This window comes from Puccinia triticina, chromosome 13A (assembly GCF_026914185.1).
Source record: "Puccinia triticina chromosome 13A, complete sequence".
Lineage (NCBI taxonomy): Eukaryota > Fungi > Basidiomycota > Pucciniomycetes > Pucciniales > Pucciniaceae > Puccinia > Puccinia triticina.
The window spans coordinates 2,035,775-2,057,415 of NC_070570.1; the positions used below are offsets into that span (position 1 = coordinate 2,035,775).

At 46.9% G+C, this 21,641-nt stretch overlaps 2 protein-coding genes across 2 annotated transcripts; one reads left to right on the forward strand and one right to left on the reverse strand.

Annotated features, from left to right (window-relative positions):
- Positions 1-1,597: 1,597 nt before the first annotated feature.
- PtA15_13A213 (uncharacterized protein) lies at positions 1,598-3,018 on the forward strand (the record flags this gene model as incomplete). Its single annotated transcript, XM_053162389.1, has 2 exons — positions 1,598-1,703; positions 1,796-3,018. The coding sequence occupies 2 exons, from the start codon at positions 1,598-1,600 to the stop codon at positions 3,016-3,018; spliced, it is 1,329 nt and encodes a 442-aa protein (XP_053026369.1).
- Positions 3,019-4,087: 1,069 nt separating this feature from the next.
- On the reverse strand, positions 4,088-7,789 carry PtA15_13A214 (uncharacterized protein; the record flags this gene model as incomplete). Its single annotated transcript, XM_053162390.1, has 6 exons — positions 4,088-4,295; positions 4,391-5,214; positions 6,352-6,429; positions 6,509-6,668; positions 6,851-7,243; positions 7,476-7,789. 6 exons carry the CDS (start codon positions 7,787-7,789, stop codon positions 4,088-4,090), a joined length of 1,977 nt encoding a protein of 658 aa, XP_053026370.1.
- Positions 7,790-21,641: the final 13,852 nt, after the last annotated feature.

Genomic DNA, 21,641 nt, shown 5'->3' on the forward strand with positions numbered 1-21,641 from the left:
GCGCTAGACCGTTGCCAAGCAATAAATTTTCTTATTTCATTTCTATCCTCAATCTAAAGTAGAGAGTGGCACTTGTACCTGCTCCTATATAAATTTTCTATCAATCAGGATGTTTTCTTTTACTCAAATAATCAGATAGTCTATAGAGTCTGATTCAAATATAAACTCCTAGTTCTTTAAAGTTTTTCACTATACACCTTGCCAAGTGTTTTTTATATATGTAAAACCCTAACCCCTGACCCCTAAGCCCCAACCCCCAAAAAACTGCCCCCTAACTCCCAAATGGGGCATGGGGGCATTGGGAATTGAACTGGCAACCTTGCTGTAAGGGGCTTGTGGAAAACCACTAGGCTAACAACCATTGGCTGTGTTGCCCAGGTTTTGTGGCTAGGTTCCTATAAACTCAGCTCTGCTAGCCCAGGCAGCTCCAGCGCTTGTTTGGCTTTTAGCCAAAGAAAAATGCACATTTTTCTTCAGCTAAGAGCCAAAGAATTATATTGCCACTGGTGATTCCTGAGCAATAGAAATAAGTCATTGGATCATCCAAAGGTTGAGGTTGGACACACTCTCACAGTTTTTTTCAGAATTGAATCAATATTGGCAGGTTTCTCAAGGGCATAGGTGAGGAGTCCAAAAGGGTATTGAAGTATGATTTCTAACCTTACTTTCATGTGTTTGGGCCAGACTGGCTATCTGGTTTACATCAGGCCGGATGGCTCTCAGGTGGAATTTTGACATCATTTTGTTAGGGGAGGGTGGTAGGTGTTGTTTTGGACACACAAGAATATCAACAATGAAATTACAAGTACAATACATGGAGCGTATCTGGTAAATGTTTTTGATTGAAGATACAGACCTACAAGTCCTATTTTTTGTTTTTAGCCCTGATTATGTATAGGAATCGGATGGCTGAAAACAAAAAATATGACATGTAGGTCTCCATCTTCAATGAAAAAAATTTACCAGATAGGCTCCATGTATTGTACTTGTTCCAGCGTTGAGAATATGTAGAAATAAAATCAGACTCTGAAGGTGCCGGAGGCTGTGAAGAAATTCAATGAGTAGAGGGTGATTCAGGGGTTAGAAGGAATTTTTCAACATTTGGCTGGGCAGATGTTGGACATTAGGCAAAAGTCCCTCTCGCAAACGGCAGGGTGCTTGCGGGGTAGGGAGGGACTCGTGTTTGTTGTGACTAGAAAAACCGTTGAATCTGTATTGCTCCTCCCCAACCTCCTCTTGTCTCCCGCATACTCCAAATGTGGAGTTTGTCCACCCCACACTACAACAGTGTTAAGTTCGCTGGTCACCGGGTTGTGGGAGAATTGAGACATGCGTAAGATCTGATGCTTGGATAAATAAAAAGATGTCGGAGACTCGGAGTGGCCGGGAACCAGGTGGCTGAGCTGGCTGAGCGCGATTCCATGAGATCGAAACGTGGACTAAAAACTGCCCGGACACGAGCGTCCGGACGTTTGTCGGACAGAGGCTGTCCGCCGAGTTCCGAGCTCCGGACCCGGCAAAGGCTGTCCGCCAGCAGCCCGGACCGCACATTTCTGCCGTGGGGGAGACCCCAGCATCGTTGTATTCCGAACGCTGGATGCGCACGATGGCTGACGCTCAAGACGGCGCGATGTCCGGGGTAATCAACTCGTTCGAGGCGCTTCAGAGCGACGACCAAAAGGAACAGATCCTAAACTACGAGGGTGTGGCACGACTCCGTATTAAGTCCTATGAACCATGAGCAAAGATGGCGAGACTGACGGGGTGTCTGTTTTTGGACTGCCGCTCACTGCAGGTTTGGTCCGGAAGGAGATGACCCGCATCCATGACGAATATCTGTCGATCTGGGATGGGATCAATTATGGCAAAGAGCCACGGGTTATATTTGACGAACTCGCAATCCGAACTCAGCTCTTGGCTAAACTGCAGTCAAAATCGTTGCCTAGCTTACGCCGTCACGCCAATGGGCTTTCGAAGGCCCTGCTCCTCTGTCGCTCGGATCCGCCACTCGACAATCAACCAGAGCCCGCCGTGTACAAAATGAAACTGGTCTTGAAAGCTCTGTCGAAACTGGACAGCACGTTGCGCGACATCAAATTTGCGATCGCTTGTATCAGTCCAGACCTGGATATCGAAAAAATGAGAGACGATAAAGATTTCAAGCAATTGAAGTTCTTCAGATCGTATCGTTTAGCCGTCAGAACTTACGCGGTCACCGGAATCGTATGCGAACTCCTTCGGATCTCGTGCGGACACGTCAAAGAATCGGGACACATGTTCAATGAAGACCCCTCGAAGAGACTCGGGGTCGAGACGATGGCGACTGCTTGCTCGGAATCAGTCAACCAGACGCTCATCTACATGAGCAAATCCGAAGTGAATATCTTCCAGGACGCCTGGGAGTTAGACATCGAATCGATGAGTGATTCGCTCGAGAAATTCGTCAAATTCATGCACCAATCGCAGTCCGAATTGAAAGAAGAGGAGGAAGAATACAGCCATTCGCTCGCCGGGCGAGGTCCCCCTGGTGCTCACAGCGCCCGCCCTGCGAACAACGCATCCCAGCCGCCAATCCCCACCGATCCGCAACTTTCGCATACGACAATATTCGTGATATCGATCATAAAGCTGTCGAGGATGTTGGTGGCCAAGATACTGAAGATTTCGACCGGCAAAGAGAACTTGACGATGGTCAGCGATCTGAGTTCCAGAGAGCTCGAGCTGCTCGTCAGGACGACCGAAGCGCTTTCAGACAGCATCGTGAAACTTGTGGGTGCTCTGTCCGATGACGACCCCGACCACCAATTTGATGCTCTTATGACCATCAAGAGATCGATCTCGCATCTGCTCAGCGCTCCCAGAGTCATCCTAGAACTCCTCCAGCATATCTTTCGCCCCGTTGATCCCGATCAGCTTTCGTCCAAAATTCATCTCAAGGCTTGGTTTAATCAGTGGAATATACTGTATCACCTGGCCACTCGAAACTTCGTCGGGGATCTCGGATTCCCCATACCCTGAGCACTCCTACCTTTTCCATTGATCTTCGCAGTCATGAATATTCTTCCAGCATTCCAATCTAACTAATCCAAAGGACACCCCCGAATATTTCTATCTGAATGTTAATAGTTGACGTTTGCAGCCATGTATTATAATCTTATCATAGCTTATTTCTGTGGTCTTGAGAAAAGTGATATGCAAGGCCGACAGAGGCCGTCGTTCTTCGCTATTCATTAACGCTTTATTCGCCTCGAGTTAAACACTCCTCCTGCCGTCCAATGCTTTCGACGCCCAATCGAAAGTGGCATGTAATCAGGAGCTCGGGTGATGCCGTGCAAGGAATTGGGCAGCGGACTGTGCACTCTTGCCCTGGAAAGATAGTGTCTTCGAATACCCTCTGCTCGTCCGGCCACAATGGTAAATATTGTCCAAATAGAGTCTCAACATCTTGCTACACACACACACCCTAGGGCGCGAGTTCACAAAACACGTCAAAACAATCACATTTGTCTGTCTGATTACCGATCATTCTCCATTCAGTGGGCTAATTACCGATCATTCTCCATTCAGTGGGCTAATATATATCTACACGGTTGGCTTTTGGGCAGGATTGTATGGCTGCTTAGAACACGCACCAGCGTTTTCTTTGATGTCAATTCATAAGAAAGATGAGAGAAGCAGAAAAGTATCGAAAAGATGGGGTTTTAGGCCGATGTACGATAGTGAAAAAGGCAAGGCAAAAGATCAATCATGCAAGAGGGGCGGGACGTCGACAATTTGTTTTTCGTGATCACGCCCTGCTCCTTGACTGCAGAAATTTTTTTTTAGCTACTGATGATCAAAGATGATTAGAGAAGAGCATCGAATTTTTTTGAGGTCGATTTATACTTTAGGAAGAAAGGCCAGACGAAAATGGAAGGTCAACCAATCACGCAAGAGGGCCAGAAAGTCGATGGATTCGGTTTTGCGGCCGCGCCCTTCGCCATCTTGATGCGGAAGGAATTGTTGTTGCTGCTGATGATCAAGGAGATAAGAAGTATCGAAAAAAGGTTGGAAAGTCGATTTCTACAGTAATGAACAAGGCCAATGATCAATCATGCAAGATTTGAGGGATCTCGACGAATTTGCTTTCGTGGTCAAGCCTCTCTTCCCCGTCGTGCCGCTGGAGCAAAGGGTGTTGTTGCTGAAGATCAAAGGGCTCGATGGGCTGGAAGATGGCCGGGCCGAACGGACCCTGGGCCGACGTGTTGCTCGTCTGGGTGTCGGTCGCATAGCGTTCCTGGACCGTGGTCGTGGCCCTAGATGGACAGCATTTTAACGGATCACAGAAAGAGAATGTTGTTTCAAAGTGAGCTTCCGTTCGAATGAGGGAGACGGGTGGAGAGGAACCTACGCTTGGGGAGATGGATCGAGGATAGGCGGCCCGTCGAGGGGAGATTTTTGGAGACTGAGCGCAGCCGAGCCCGGCGGAAGAGTGCCACCACCAAGCCCATCGCCGGCCTGCTGTTGATGAAGGTGGAGAGCCGGCAACGGGGGCTGGCTGGGAACGGGCTGATAGAGTTCGTGGTGGTGGTGATAATAATAGTAAGCGGTCGATTTCTCGCAGAACTCGCCGGTGGGAGGGCCGGGCCATCCATGAGGCGTGGGCGGGAACTTCGCGGGCGTGGGAGGCACGCCGACGGAGCTGGCCGGGGAGGCCTCCGAGCCTGGCGAGAAGTTGAGGCCAGGGGGATGGAACCAGCCTCCAGGGGGATAGAAAGGCAGCAGCGGGGTCGCCGGGCCCAATGGAAAGAGCGGCTGGAGCGGCGGGTCGGCGTATGTCGATGGGGCAGAGGCCCCGGCCGTGAGCATCCTTGAGCTGTGCAGGCCGCCGCTGGGCATCGGACCCCCGCCATGCGTGGGATGGAACCCCGGCATCAGGAATCCGCCGGTGGACCCCAGACCAACCACATGGAACCCGCCCCCGCTCAGCTCGAACCCGGGCTTGTTCTTGGCCGGCTGCGAGACCCGGGCCGTGCTAGTCCGGCGTCGGTCCGAAGGCGCCATATAGTTCCCGGGAGCCGAGTAGCTCTTCTGCGTCACTTTCTTGCTCCGCCACTTGAGCTTCGGGCCCTCCACTGGGCCGTCCCGTGCCCAGCCTTCCTGCGCAGCAGGTAGAGCTGGCGGGGGCGGGGCGTCTAATGTCAGTTGCTCTTTGAAGGACGATCGGACATTTCGCTTCCATCTGGACCGCAAAATGATTCCATCAGGCCAAGTCAATCAGAGCGTCTACTTTCGTGAAAGAAGTCCGCCTGACTCACTCCTTCTGCGCTTGACTATCGGCCATGCGACATTGCAGATGACACTTCGTCCCCGGGATCGGCATCCCATGTAACAGCTCGACGAAGTGCAAGGCATCGGCCCGACACGCCAACCTAGCACACACCCGATATCACAGTGGTAAATATCTGGCAAATAGGAACCGGGTGTCCTGTCTTACCTGACAAATCCGACGCCTCGACTCGCGCCAGATCCGACGGCTTCATCATCCCGATCGCGCAAGAGTCGAGCCTAGAAAACAACAAAGTGAGACTATGAAGAAAAAGGGAAAAAGGGTTTGGTGATGATCGACGAACGGAGGCGATCGGCGTGGTCCCAAACAGAGCCTTGACGTCTTCCTCGCCCCAATGGAAGGGCAAGTTGGAGAGATATATGTTGGCGCTTGTGGGGTCGGCAAGACTGGCAAGCATGCCCCTCGAGCTTTCGCGCTGTGCCCGTGATATCTCCGTCAGTCGACACTCCAAAAACAAGCCTCTGGTTTGTTTTTTTGGCGGGGTAGAAGGACATCACGTACCGCATAGCTCGCCTGGTATCCATGCGCTCTTAACCCTTTGATGCAACAGGTAGACGCCTCGACTGAGTTCCATAAACAGAACCCAAACCCTAAAGAACCAACCGTCAATACACACATGGATGAGTTCCGGATGTACCGATGCGCAGGAAATAACCAGGGCGCCAGTTTTGGCACGAAGAATCCGCACGATGCGGGGACGAGTTTATGTACCTTTACAGGCGCCCAAGGAAGCTTGATCTTCCTCTTCGAGCATGACCTTAACGCTGAGGATCCTGAAGTTCTCATTCTCAGAATACTCATCACCTTCGTCGTCGTCGTCGTTGGGGGATGAGACTCTGCCTCCGGGGCCGGCAAGCAGCTCTTCGGGCGGGCTGTGGTCGGAGGAGTGAGCCGGGTCGAGGGTGAGCAGCTTGGGCTGATGGTGGTCCAGTGCTGCTGCTGACGATGCGGGGCCCGGACGGCGGCGACGACGGACCATGGACATGCATAGTTCGTGCAGCGCAAGCGGGGTGAAGGTCGACGGCAGCGGTCTGAGATAGATATTCGAAGACACAAAATTCGCCGGGTGGCCGCCGGGCCCCGTTGTCGTCGTCGATCCTCTGCAACCATCGCCCGGAGATTTGCATCAGCTCTCTCTCTCTATCTATCTTTGGCATAGAGTAAGATGCATAGAGGGACCTGGTATGGAAGCTGCTTCTGCTGCCCGCGTTCCCCCTGAATCTCCCCCCTTGGTGCGGGTGGACACGTGGGGAATCGTGCGGACTGTGGTGGGCGAACGGCGGTGGATGGACAAGGGCCGAGAACGAGCCCTTGTTGCTCGGCTGGTGGAGATTCGTGACTACATGAAACCGACACATAAGAATCAGGATGGATGGTTGGTCTGGGGGATTGGAGGACGGCTGTGGGACTGAACTTCTCTTTTTGGATGAGCAGAAATTAAAGACATCTCGCTCTTCGTGAGCGGCCCCATCATCATCATCATCATCGAGCCCATGATGATAGCCGGCCGGATTCAAGTACCGGTCCGGGGACAGATCAGCCTGCAGGGACAGGGGACCATAATCATCAGCTGGAGCGACGAGCTCGGTGTTTCTCCTGGGACGGAGGTGATGGTCAGGAGCCGGCCACTGGTGATAGCCGGCCTCTCGAGCGCGCCCGTCGACGTATCCGGACTCCCATCCGCCTTCCTCCTCGTCGGCCTCCTGGCCATCCGACGAGGCGGCCGAGTGGGCCTCCTCAGACTCCGAGGCCCACAGCGGGCGCCGCGGAGTGGCGCTCAGGTCCAGCCAGTCCCATCGCTTCCGCTCCTCGTACTCCTTCTGCCAGTGACTCTCATGCCCCGCCGTCGTCGTCTTCTTCCGCTTCGTGCGCATGCCGATCAGGGTCGAGGAGGATGTCGAGGAGAGAGAGAATCTACGCAAGCCCGGTCTCTCCATTATTTCTAAGATCTATCTCTATATTTATTTATTTATGGTAGTTTGGACGAGGGTGAATCTAGCAGTACTAGCAATGGGGATCGGGAAGAAGACACTGTCCTGCGAGCAGCCGGCTTCTTCCTGCAACGTTCTTTCTTTTTGGGCAAGCGAAGAAATATAGGAAGCGGTCTTGTGGGGTCTAGATTGATTCTGCAGTTCTCATCACTGACGAAAGAGTGGGTCGAGGATAGTATAGCAGAGGGGAGAGAACAGCCGGCGGGTTTCCCTCGCTTGGCCGGCGGGCATCGAATGACAAGCTAAAAACGCATATATGATCCTCGGCGCTTTCTCCAAGATCATCAGCACCCAACAGCCGTTTTTCCCGGCTGAGGGATGACGGCATGCCCTCGTCCGATTTCACTGGGGGTGGCTGGCGGTGCATAGAATCACCCAGTCTGTGAAGGCAGAGTCGATTCCCGGGGCAGCTTGGAGATGGGTTGCTCTTGATTGAGCTCATCTCGAAGCGCAGAAGGCCACCCCTCATCTCATTTCCGAGTGCGCATACAAGAAGAGCCTTCTCGCCGGGCGGTCATCTGCAGCAAGATTTCCCAAAGCTCCACCTGCTCACCGTGCTCATGGGCAGTGCCTGGATGGCTTACACATGCCCAACAGAAGCACTTCACATGAAAACGGGCATGTTTTCAGACAGATTCGATCGCGCGGTAAACGGTTGTAGTCTGGTTTGATTGAGGCTGTTCCATGACAGAGTAAGCCACCCCTCCACATAGAAAAGAGAATATCGGCCCGGCATCGGCACAAGATCTGCTATAAAGAAATTTCACTAATACAAAAAAAAAAAACATCGAGCCGACGGCAACGATCAAAGCAGTGGGGCGGACCAGAAGCGCACCGCCGAAACTCGCCGACGAGCACGACATCACATCAAAGAAGAGTAAAGAGAACCCATTTGCCACCTTTAATTCTCTTGGAGCGAAAGTTTTCAGTGAGAAATGATGTGCAGTTGAAAGCACACAGCCTGCAAGCGTTATGTATTATGTATACAGAAAAAATGAATATTACAATCAGAGTGAGGATTGCGGGGCGGCTATGATGAAGCAGTCTGAGCGACTGTGATGGCGGAGGAGAAGTGACCGGTGGTGAGGATCAATTGAGGGGGAGCATATTTGGTGAAGCAGCCGCCGTGCGAGCAAAAAATACCCTTCCATATACTCAGCACTGAGCGAGCAACACACCCCAGGTGGACAGGGCGGCCGAAAAAATCATGTGGGCGGCCGGAATCGAACCGACATTTTCACGGTCCTGGCAGAACCACAACGAGATTTCCTAACCATTAGAAGACGCCCACAATGTACATTGAGTGGGCGCAACGTAAGAATCATATTACCTTTATTCATGAAAAGTATCTCTCATTCCCTCGTAGTCCAGCGGGGCAGGGCCATTCTAGAGTCAGAAAATAGGCTTCCTGTGAGAAAGATAGGGTGCACAAGTGCGCGACCCTCGCTTTGGCATTTTGTGCACGACTGCTGCGCGCGTGCGAGGGGGAGAATCCAAAATGTAGGGGGGTCCAAGGCAGCCGGGTTTAAGCATGAGTGGCTCGCACATTTCGTTTGAATGATCCAGGCACAGAACCTGCGCTGCAGCTCTACTGAAGGTGACGTTTAGGTAGTGTGGTCGCAGCTTTGGTAAAATTGCTGCCGACCAAACTCGTCCTGTCCACCCGTAATGACCCGGCATAGTTCAAGTATCAGGACCTGTTCGGAGAGTAGCTGACGGGCAAACATTTTGTTTGAAAGATCCGGCATCCAGGTGAGGCAGCCAATCACAGAACCTGCGCGCTAGCTCGGCTGATGGTGGACATCTGGCGGTGTGGTCACAGCTTTGGTGAGATTGCTGCCGACGAAACTGGCCTCGTCCACCTGCGGTAATGACCAGGAAATATAGCTCGAAAAGCAAGAACTGTTTGGATGGTAACTGTCCCGCCGGGCAATGGTTAAACAGTCACGACTCAGACCCTGAACCTGCGCGGTAGCTTCGCTGTCCAGTTTGTCCGAGCAGCTACGTATTTGGCTTGTGGGACCGGCTTGCCCGGACGCGCTTCAAGAGCATACGGCTCGGACAAAGCTGCCCGATAAATACTGGGCAGTTTATCTTAACGAGTCTGCACCCTTGTAGGGTGGGGCAGAGGCGGAGCTCTGTAAGCTGTCGGTCTGAGTACGTATTGTACTACAAGTGATGGCAGTGACACTGACCACGTGGCACGCAAGTATCATGCATGGGATGTTGATATTTCCAGTCTCCACAGGGACAGGCTTTGGAAACACAAACCCGGCTGCGACTCGCACCTCTTCCAGCTTAAAATCACCGGCCGGTAGCTTCAGCAAATGTCAGCAGCTAAGCATTTGGGTTCTTCCTGGGGAGCAAAGATCCCAGAGCTTCTTTATCTCATACCTTGTGATCTGGGCTTCAAACCACTATTTTCTTGTGTTTATTATTGCTATTTCAGTACCATTACCAGGCTAGCGTACTTGTGATGCTCTATTCAAAAAAATCATGCTTCATCTCGGCCATCCTCATTCTTCAAGGTTTGATTTGCAGGCCCATGGAGGACAGCCTTTTGGGAAAAGTTGAGGCAGGAATTAATGCCAAGTCTGGTAGGTTTTCAAACTCTAGAGAAATTACCAGAGTATCCAAGAGCTACTATATTCATGGGATGAATGACCAAACTTCTACATTCATTCTCAGAGTTGATGGGAGGCAGTCACAATGAGCTGTCTGAGATAACCGTTGGTAAGTCAAATTTTCTTCTGTCAGCTATTTGATCAAGAGTTGAATTTCCCTGGTTTTTCTAGATTCAAAGCAAAGGGATTGGGAATTAATGGTCAATTATCGTGACCGTCTGGAGGGAGACTATGCAAGAGTCAATGTCAAGGAATATGAAGATGAATACCCTGATGTGATAAATACAATAAGAAAAACCATTCAAGACACAAGGAGCCTCCATGAGAAGATGGAGAAACTTTTTGGAAAACCAGGTATGGAGTTTGAAAATGCCTTGGAAAAGCCACAAGGATTTCAGGACTACAGCAAATCCATATGGGAGCTTTTTGATAACCTTGGGAAATTCCCAAAATATCCAAAGCCAATCCATCATATTCAGGTAGCTGAAAAGAATTGTATGTTGGAAACATTCAATTACATTCGCAGGTACAAACTTGCTACGCCTGATGATTTGAAGAGACTTCAGAGGGAATTTGAAAGTGAGAATGGTTTGAAGTGGATTTCAAATGCCATTGATTCAGTATGCAGAACAGAAACAGAGATTTGGAATCAGTTTCTTGATTATGGGTTTAGTGAAGAGAGACTGAAGTACTCTCTTCATAGAGAACCCATTTAAAATGCATACAAAGGTTAGTGAACCATACCTGTCTGGTTTGTAAGAAAGACATTTCAACTTGGTATAACATCATACATGTTGCTGAAATATTATGCAATGGAATAATATCTCTGTAGACCTCAATAAAATACAGAAAGATTTTGTTTTATTTGCTCTACTTGTTGAGGGACATGGAATACAAACAAATGAAGATTTTTGGAAGGACATCCCCATTTCAAAACAATACCACAAAGCAACAATGGAACAAATTCCCTTGTTACTGAAAATGAGAAAATATCTTGAGAAGCAATTACAAAATGAAACCTTGCATGAGGGCGCCAAAAATGAATTCTTTCATGAAGCAGAAGATGATTTGATTAAGCTTATGGAATGGTACTTCAAACCAGATTACCCTGATGATCAGTCCGCAATGAAGGAATTTGAGTCAATTTTTGCTCTCAGATCTTATACCTTAAGTTATATTACTGAGAGGATTGGCTCAGATTACATAAAAATGTTTGAGAAGAAAATCATGAAGGAATCCAATGAATATTCTCCTAGTTTGGAAGCTTGGTATAAATTGCACCACCTTATACATGATAGCACTCAATGGAAACACATGTTGATGTATTTAGTTGAGTATGCACCAAAATCCATGACAAGGGGGAAATATCATGAGTTGCCTGATGAATTCCTGGAAGATAGGCTAAAAGTTTACTCAAAAAAGATACATAATAATTTTGAATCTCAAAACAGGTCAATAACTGAAATAGGAAACAAGGGATTGGAAGAAATGATGAAATTCAGAATTTACAAAAATTTCATTCATAACCATCAAAAGATTGTTGAAAGCTTGCCTAAGCTGGAAGAAAAATTGAAGTCCTTCATTAGTGATTCTCAGGAAACCCACAAGAATTTTGAATGAATGGACTGTTGGTTCTCTGGAGTCTTTCTGGAATATTTAAATGGTATATTCAGATGTTATTTATTTGTTTCATTTCACCATTGATCCCCACTCTTCATTATCTTTTTGGTATTTATTTCCAAAATGAACAACCCCTTTCATGGGTGCTGCTTGGCATGAGGTTTCTTATTTTTTCACTCATTTTACCTACTTTCATGAGTACTCAAATCAGCAGGTACAATTGACCATAGGATTCCCTACTAGATTTGGATGTTGAGATATGCTTATATCCTGATATTAGTATGCTTCAAAAATAACACAAAACAATCTTGTACATAGTCTACACAAGATTTTTTCTGGAGTTTTCTCCCTAAGGGAATCAGAACCCCTTGTTCTTACTCACCAAAGTGTCACTGGTCTGTCAACCGTGAACTTGGGTTTCTTCATCTTGCATTGCCCACAACATAGAAGGGAGTAAAAAACTAACTCTTTTTCTGCACCATCTTGCATGGGACCAGAGATGAAGCATCTGAAGTTCACAGACCTAGATTCTTGTGACACACGTGGGAGAGAAGAAATATGGGTTTGATTCAATGAGAGAGGAAAATCCAGATGGCAGAGGCAACCAAGTAAAGACTATATGCAAGTTTTTCTGTGTTATGGCTGAAGCATACCACATAGGGGATATAAGCATACTATCTCAACGCAACAAACAATTTTTTTCTATTTTTTTTTTCTAGATTTTGTTATCTTGAGAAGCTTATGTTTTTTCTTACCATTATTGAGTGTTACTATGCATACAGAGGAGGATCTTGGTATCCTAAGATTCACCAGGGAGGGATTTGTTACACTCTCTAGAGAGTGCCAGACCGTAATTTTGTCAGTTGCTTGGTATGAGGCGAGGTCAATGTCATCTGTAACTTTGTCCAAATTCCTTCCCAATATAGGGTTAACTGTAGGTGAAGTCGTTGTGAAATGATATGTCACTCAATGTCAACACATCATTATCTCTCAGTTGAATTTTTGTGTTTGGTTCATCATGATTTCAATTTTGTATGCAAGCTTCAATGCACAAATGTTTTGCCAAGAATGTACCTATCCTTATGCTAAAATATTTCTTTAGCCAAGTGACAGGAAATGTTTTGCATTGTGGAATGGTTTTTATTCAAAAAACAAACAGCACCACATTATGAAAAAGACTGGTATAGCAACTTCAGAGGATCAGCCAACCGGCGGATGAATCCTAGTGAGTGATATATTTACACCATCACATTAATGGGCAAGGAGAGTGTTTTGAAATCAAATTTCTATTCTTCAAAAACAGGGAAAAAGCTAGGAAAACCTGTGTAACATGCAATTTGACTCCCAGAAATATGAAATGTGAAAATACTGGACTTAGTTTTCCCTAACATTTCTACAAAGTGAGGGAGAATTTAAGAATTTTGAATTCTGAAGTGTGAATAGCTTATCATTTGGGAATATGCACCTTGTGTAGTACAGGACTACAGAGTGTACAACTTTCATATCTTTACCCACAACTTACTGAAAGATGCATCATCTGGGGCCTTTGGGCCCCAGAGAAGCTTGCATTGGCCCTCTACGCGCCCCTTTGAGCCATTATTCGAATTTTTTTGAGTATTTGAGCTTAAATTTGCCCAGGCATTATTTGACTCGAATTGAATTTGAATACAAATACTCGAATTGATTCGCTTCGATGTGCTATGCCCTGCTCAAGTGGAGGGTGTCTCCACTTGATTTCCAGTACACACTGGCAATTGGAAGATCCCTGTGTGTACCAGCAATTGATTGGAGAACCCCAATAGTTGAGTTTAACTCACCGTAAAACACAAGATTGGATATGGAAAAACTCAGTATGAGCTCAGTATAAACATATAGCTGACCCACAATTGATTTACACATGAGGAAATGGTTCACATCTGGAAGACTTCCAGAGAGAAATTATGGTCTGGCACTCTCTAGAGAGTGCAACAAATCCCTCCCTGGTGATTAATTTCACCTACATCCATGGTTATTATGAGACAGTGCTGTTTTAAAGCCTGAGGTGGGCTGGTAATAGAATTTGACAGCCAACCAACACAAGATCTGCAACAGGAATTGGATCCTAAACTGGTTAAGCAAAGATTCTTGTAAATATGAATAAGAAAAAATAACATATTGCGGATAAAATTTGTGTACAAGGATAGCCAAAATTGTGTGAAACACAAAACCTCACTGTGGAGCTCCTACAGTGTCTACCATAGGCAGGAAAGGGAGGGTAAAGTGCTGTGTAGCTGCCCTTGTGATGGTCTGTAAAACCTTGAGCAGAAGACGGATGAAAGCAATAGATAGTGCAGTTCGGGGTGGATTTGTTTGAGAAGAAGAAGAGGGATGGATACCCTTGGTGGAAGTGGGTGAACAAGAATCAAGGAAAATAAGTTCCAAAAAAGGGTGCCAGAGAGGTGGAGAAGGGAATCACAAGGTTCAAACTATGAAGATGGTGGGACAGGAGAGTTTCAAATGGGAAAGGGATCAGGTAATAGGCTCAAAAACTCAGAATTTCTCCTGTTGGAGGGGAGGCAGAACTCAGGAATTAGGATAAGGATTGTATGGGTCAAAATAAAGGGAAGTTATTCCCCTTGGATCAGGATGTAAACTGCATTCCCTGAGGGGACTTGTCTGCACTGCCAGCATAATTAGCTGGGTTAAGGTTATCCCAGTTAAACTGGGATGAACTCAACCAATTTAAACTTGGTTGGTCTCAACTGATGAAATATAAATCTAAGGTACCCCCCTTGGATTTATATTTCATTGGTCAAGATCAGCCCATTTTAAATTGGTTGAGTGCATCCCAGTTAAACTGGGATGACTTCATCCCAGCCAAATATGCTGGCAGTGCCAAGCTCAGGCAGAGCTTGAACTATAGTCTAGGATGAGTGGCATGAATCGAAATCTTGCTTCTGATGTACATCTGCTACTAAGAAAACAAGATGCATGGTGTGGTTAGATCAATCAAGAATAAAAATTGGGTCAGCCTAAAGGAACCCCAAAAATTTACTTCATGTACACCAAAATTTTGGTGTACCCACATGTGCACCCCAATATTACTGGGGTGCACTTCTGGAGTACCCCAATTTATTGGTGTGCAGACCTGCTTACCCCAAAAACATTGGGGTGAGGGTGTTGAAACCCCCAGACTGCTTCAATTTTTGGGGTGAAATTTAATGTACACCAAGTGAAATGGTGTACATCAGTCGCGCACCCCATTGAGGGGAGTTACTCCCCCACCCACCCGCCCGACTTGTTAGACCTGCACACATCGGTCATTGAGGGGAGTAGCACCCCTCAATGACCATTACAGACCGGTCATCAAGGGTGCTACTCCTCTTAATGACCAACAGAGACCGGTCATCGAGGGTGCTACTCCCCTGATGACCGGCACAATCAGTCATTGAGGGGAGTAGCACCCCTTGATGACCAACACAGACTGGTCATTGAGGGTGCTGCTCCCCTCGATGACCGGCACAATTGTTCATCGAGGGGAGCTACTCCCCTCAATAACCAACACAGACCGGTCATCAAGGGGGGTGCTGCTCCCCTCAATGTCCGGCAGAATCATTCATCAAGGGGAGTAGCACTTCCCCACGATGGCCGGCACAGATTGGTCTTCGAGGGGAGAGTAGCACTCCCCTCGATGACCGGTCTGTGTTGGTTATTGAGGGGAGGTGCTACTCCCCTCAATGAATGATTCTGCCAGACACCGAGGGGAGCAGCACCCCCCTTGATGACTGGTCTGTGTTGGTTATTGAGGGGAGTAGCTCCCCTCGATGAACAATTGTGCCGGTCATCGAGGGGAGGTTCTATTCTTCTCAAGGACCAATCTGTGCTGGTCATCGAGGAGAGTAGCACCCCCCTCAATGACTGGTCTGTGTTGGTCATCAAGGGGAGGTGCTACTACCCTTGATGAACAATTGTGCTGGCATTGAGGGGAGTAGCTCCCCTCGATGAACAATTGTGCTGGTCATCAAGGGGAGTAGCACCCTTGATGACCGGTCTGTGATGGTCATTGAGGGGTGCCACTCCCCTCGATGACTGTCGATGTGTAGTCGGGCGGGTGGGTGCGGCACCCTAGATACATCTGGGGTGTTGAGTGGCTCACCCCTTTCACAGGGTGACATATTGGAGTACTGGGGGTTTGCACCCCAGTATGATGGGGTGTTGTGGCTGTGTACACCCCAGATTTCACTGGTTTTGGGGTACCCTGTGGCTCACCCCAAATTACTGTAGAGACTGTAAAATGAAGATGTGTGTAGAGACTGTAAAATGAAGATGTGTCTGGTGAGAGTCGAACTCACAACCTCAGCTATGCTGAGACACATACTAGAGTGCTGCCTTTACCAACTAGGCTACAGACGCTTGTGGCTGCCAGCTGGGTGGTTGGTTGGTAGTGCTCATGGGTCAATCCGACAGCCCTCCATACTGTGGTGATACATCATGGTAGCAGACTAACAGACAACTCAACACCCCCCCTTGCTACATGATGGGAAGTGGGGATTGACCCCAAGAGAGAGTGGGAATGAGACCCAGGAATGATGATCAGCGTAGGGATTGAACCCGTGATCTAGATGTAGGCTTATAGGGGTTTGCGTGGTCTTACAAGTAAGCATTCACAAATTCATCAAGTCTCTATTGTAAGCGAGTAGCGCTCAGGTAGCTCTGGGCTCATAACCTGTAGAGACTGTAAAATGAAGATGTGTCTGGTGAGAGTTGAACTCACGACCTCAGCTATGCTGAGACACATACTAGAGTGCTGCCTTTACCAACTAGGCTACAGACGCTTGTGGCTGCCAGCTGGGTGGTTGGTTGGTAGTGCTCATGGGTCGATCCGACAGCCCTCCATACTGTGGTGATACATCATGGTAGCAGACTAACAGACAACTCAACAATTACCTGGGGTATGAGGTGCTGTACCCCATCTTCACAGGGGTGCGCAAAAGTACACCCCAAGTGGTTTGGGGTACATTTCAGCAGCACCCCCTTTTGGTGTACATGAAGTAAATTTTTGGGGTGCCTTTAGGCTGACCCTAAAAATTTAGATAGTGTATTAAATCAGCCTGGTTTGTTTTGGCAAATTCAACATCATTCCTATCACCTTTTATCATAACATTTACACAAATTTTTCAATCATCAGAAAAAGTAGTTTCACAAGAATCTGACCAACTTGAAAAAAAATGAATTTTTTTGATGGCAAATTGGATAAAAGTGGTGTTGAAAATTCAACATGAACTGGGGTGTACCTGAATGTAGCCTAAGAAATCCTAAATGAATATGGTTGTCAAGAATTATGTAAAACTAAAAAAACACAACCATGGATGAGCAATTACATAACTACATACCCTTTCATAGCCAAGCAAGCACACACCGGGATTTCTCACTGGCATGCTGGCAAGGCATGACCTCTGGCTTCCCAGTGGCATGCCCAGAAAGCGGACACATGTTTTAAATTCTTGCAGGAGTCTTTCCCAGAATCACCGCCCAACAAGCGGAAGAAGCTTCTGCTTGCTGAGGCCCTCAGTGAACAGGTACAAGGTATTGTGCTTGAGGAATCTTTCCAGGCAAGCCAAAGAGATTCTATCCTAACCGGGCGGGTACATAAAGAACCTTTTGGTTGAGTATTCTCATTGGCGAGAACGCAAAATGAGACCACCAAGGAGGAGACTTTTGAATTTTGAATCTTGCTTGGATTCCGGAATCATTCCCGGCAAGCGGAAGAAGCTCCAAGCTCTGCAATCGCCTGGAGGATTCCTCCGGCGCAAACACTTGGCACCTGCTTGGCAAGAAATCATACATTTCAAGCAGGTTGTAGGTCAGCATGAAGGAGCTGAAGAACATTCATCTCCGCCAAGTACAAAGGCACATCCATTTGGAAAGCCTCCCCAGAAAGCGCATGTACCTGCTTGCCCACCTGGAATGATTCCTGGATCTTGGCAAGCAGGTGCCGGTTGCCCACCCAAGATACGTAGATAATCTAGTATGTACATAAATCTTCTTTTTTCAATCCAATAACCATGGGGATGTACCCAAAGGAGAATTTTTTAGGCTGGATTCATCCCAGCAGAAAATCTCTGCAGAAATGATTTTGTTTCTCAATCTAGATCAAGCCAAGTGATCTCAACCCAAAGGAGCAATTTTTTTCACATCAAATTGTACAGCTTTCCCAATCAGTAAATCACTAGAGTACAGGGGCGGCTATGCCGCCAGCTCCAAGGTCCTCAAGACATTATGAATTTTATGCATTACTACAAAAATAACTATCTAAAAACTACTTTTTTTACAAAATTTAGAACTTCTGATTCATCTCTTTTGCCTATTTGTACAACTGAAAGGTTACGCACATCACGTACACGGGAAATTCCTACGTATAACTGCCCATGCGCAAACACTTGACTGCGCAAGACCAACGCCACTTGCTTCATGCTTTGCCCCCGACATTTTTTTGTTGTCATGGAAAAGGCTAAGGCAAGTGGAAATTGATACCTATAAAATGACACTTTAACAAGAGAATCTCCCTTGTGCAACAGTGTTATTTTGCGTACCAGATAATAGGGGCAACACAAATCCACAACATGTTCCACTCAAGAATGAGCTTAAGAGCTGAGTCAAGAGATGATTTCATTAATGCACAGGAATTTACCAAACGTGTGTATCAATAGATGGTGCGCAACATCAGCTAAAGGGGAGATTCAATTTCTATCTAGGGCATCCTTCAAAGTCATCTACTTTCATAAAACTTGCAACAGAAGAGCCAAATCAGTGCAAAAAACCCCTTTGACTTGAGGGAGAACACAATTCCACAGCAGTCTCTCCTTGAGAATGAGGTTAGGGTTGTTATGCCGAAATGAATTTGTTGCGCAACAGTATTTTCCCAAGGCTGCACCTAAAAAAATACTATCTAGGGGCCCCTACAGTCATGCTTCAAATTTGCAGGAAAAAATGGCAGCCAAACTTATATCATTGTCTCAACACTGATACTCTTTCTTGTACACTAGGCAAAAGCTAGAAATTATTAAACTTCCATCTCAAGATACTTCAAAACATTTCAAGCTGTTGAGAAGAATTGTTTGATATATGAAAATCTTACGGATCATGAGAAACTCACCTTGATGTTTATAACAGATTCAACCCAAGATTCAATATCAGCGGCCACTCAGAACGAGTCCCCAATGGATAATTTATCTAGCTGTTGTTCAATTGACCCCTGAGATAAATACAGACAATTTATTTGGGCTTACTTCCCGATTTTCAGGGTCAACATCTCAGACAGTTCCATGATTGTTGAAGACAATCAGAACACCTGTCAACTGGGGGTAAGTGTGACTGGCAAAGGAGGCAGGAACTGATTGGTGAAAACTGGAGGCGTGAGTTGTGAGACTAATGTTAGCCTGTTTATGTGATGCCAAGTGGAAAGATCAGTCCCTCAAAAACAAGCCAAGATGCAGGGTTGGGACCTGAATCCATAGGGGCAGCAGTATAAATATTGAAATGTAAATTATAATGAGGTTGTGATTCCCCATCACAAATAAACCACCCAAGAACAGAGAGGATTTTGAATAAATTATTTTGATCAAACCAGGGACGGTGAGCAAAATAGGTGAGTGAGCGGACGGTTAGTTTGGTAAATGGCATCGCCAATAGACTTTTGACAGATGAATTGATTTTTAAGAAGAGCCTTTATGAAAGAGGCTGAGGAAATGCTGAGAGTAATTTTGCAACTGGAGTAGCAATGGAGCATCAAAGGAGGATTGTGAGCAGTTGGGGACAACAGAAAGGAGCATTGCAATTGGTTGGGAGGTATTGAACCAATGCACAAAAGTGGAAGGTGCTTTAACAGAAGCGCAATTGTTGAATTCTCACAATGAAAGGACTTTTGGAGATGAGCTTTGCAGCGGTGTGGTAGTATCTTTGTAGTTGCACAGAAACAGCAAGTGTTCAGCAACAGGGCAATAGGTGAACCCCTTCTGAATGTGAGGAGCTGAACAAAAGAAGAGCCCAAAGGAGGAAAAATACTTAATTGCCGGGGGGATTCAGATGCTGTGTGAAGTTTTGTAGGTTTCTGGAGAGCGGAGAATGTGAGAGAACTAAGTTGGGGAATATGTTGCACAGCTCAAAGTCTCCTTTTATAGACAAGAGGTTGGTAGTGAAGCATAGCAAGGGGTGAGGAGAACACAAGAGGCAAGGGATACATCCCATGAGATGGGATGATACAAGATAGAGGGTAAGAGACAGATAAAGGTGAAGAGGATGGCCGGACTTGGAGAGGTCCGTTTGCGGCTTAGATTACTAATGTACATGCTTTGGAGAGATAAGCTATAATAAGGGCAAGAGTGCCGTTTATAGAGATATATGGTATATGCTGTGAGCCCCCCTCCTAGGGTGTCACACATATGTCACGAGACCCTGAGCGGGACCCATATAGTCCCGACTCCTCCACCACCTAGCTGGCTTGGAAGATACATGGTTCTCTCCTTGCTAGGTACTCCCTCTCCCATTTCTCACTTCCTCACTTCCTCTCTCTTCATTCTGTTTGTAGATACTGAAGAGAGACATGGTTCTCACCTTGCTTGGTACACCCTCTCTCCCATTTCTCACTTCCTCTCTTCCTCTCTCTTCATTCTGGTTGTAGATACTGAAGAGAGACATGGTTCTCTCCTTGCTAGTTGTTCTCCTTTAGAAATACATGAAACTTGGGCCCTGAAACTTGGAGACAAACTCTCAGCACCCTCATTTGATCCTTTAGTGAAGAGTCCCATTCTGGACTCTTACATATACATGGCGGGCGCGTTTTGCCGTCAGGAGGACAGAGATTTCCCGTACTCGGGAATCTGTTTGACCCACCAGTGGTTGACAACATGATGGGGGGGCGCACAATGTCTGCCAAAGAGCCGGCAGGCACACCGGTTGGATGGCCGGTGTAATAGCAGTGACAATGACAGCAAGCAGATTGTCCACACGGCCAGGGCCGTCTTGATGACAACAGAATGGGTGGTGTTGTGAAAAGTCCCCCACATGCCATAACCTTAAACACCAACCCCCAAAGTTGATCATAGGCGGCAGAATACTGGCACTCAGACCTGGGTGGGCCGCGAGCCCAATTGGCAGTCTTATTGATGGACAGTGATGATTTTTACTTTAGCAGATTGATTTTATTATCCAAACTCAACTAGCAAAAAGATGTTAAATTGTGGACAACTAAGATATTTATTTCTTGTCAGATTCTGAGTGGAAAACTATGTACAATTATAATGACTTTGATTCTGTTTAAGTTGAAATGCCAATTACCTAAGAGCAGGCAAATTTGCCGTGTCTCTGAGTTTTATGTATAGAGTGGAAATTGGGGCACGAAGCCTGAGAGCAAGAATTGGGAAGAAGTGGATGAACTAAAGAGAGGGATAAGGCTGTATCTTTCTCTTGGATAACAAATTGACACGCTGCGTTAGCATGCTGATTTATGATCGTCTTAATGCGACTAGTGAAGGTTGTTTACCTCTTGAGTTCAGCGCACTCGTGCCTACGCTGTTGAGTCTATTAGACTGTGGATTGGTTCCTGTGGGAACTGCGGATGAGCGGTGCTCAAGTTAGCGAACTGTTGCCTGAGCACTTCGTAAGTGAATGGCTTACTTGTTTGTCTTGGGGCTGATACGAGCTGATAGGTTATCTGAACTGTTTACACAGCTGGATATTCTTTGAGACAGTGAGCTTTAATATGTGAGCGATGATTAGTCTTGGGCCTCATTCTAGATCTCAAGACTGCTCTTTAAATAATCACGAGACCAAAGATTCAGGAATCGCGGCTGCCTTGGAGTAGTTAGCTCTTTCCGTTGTGGCTTGCGCCCTCGGAGTCTGGTTGCTTGTTTCACCTGCTGTGTTTGGAGATGGCACAAGTCGGAGTTAGCAACTGTCTATGTGGCTTGGTTTGAGCTAGTGTTTGAGGGGATGAAACTTGGAACTTCCGTTGCTGTGCAACATAGTCTGTTTGCCCCCTGCGCCCGCAGCTGGCACTGTATTCTGACAAGAGATAATTATGTACACCAAGCTTATTGA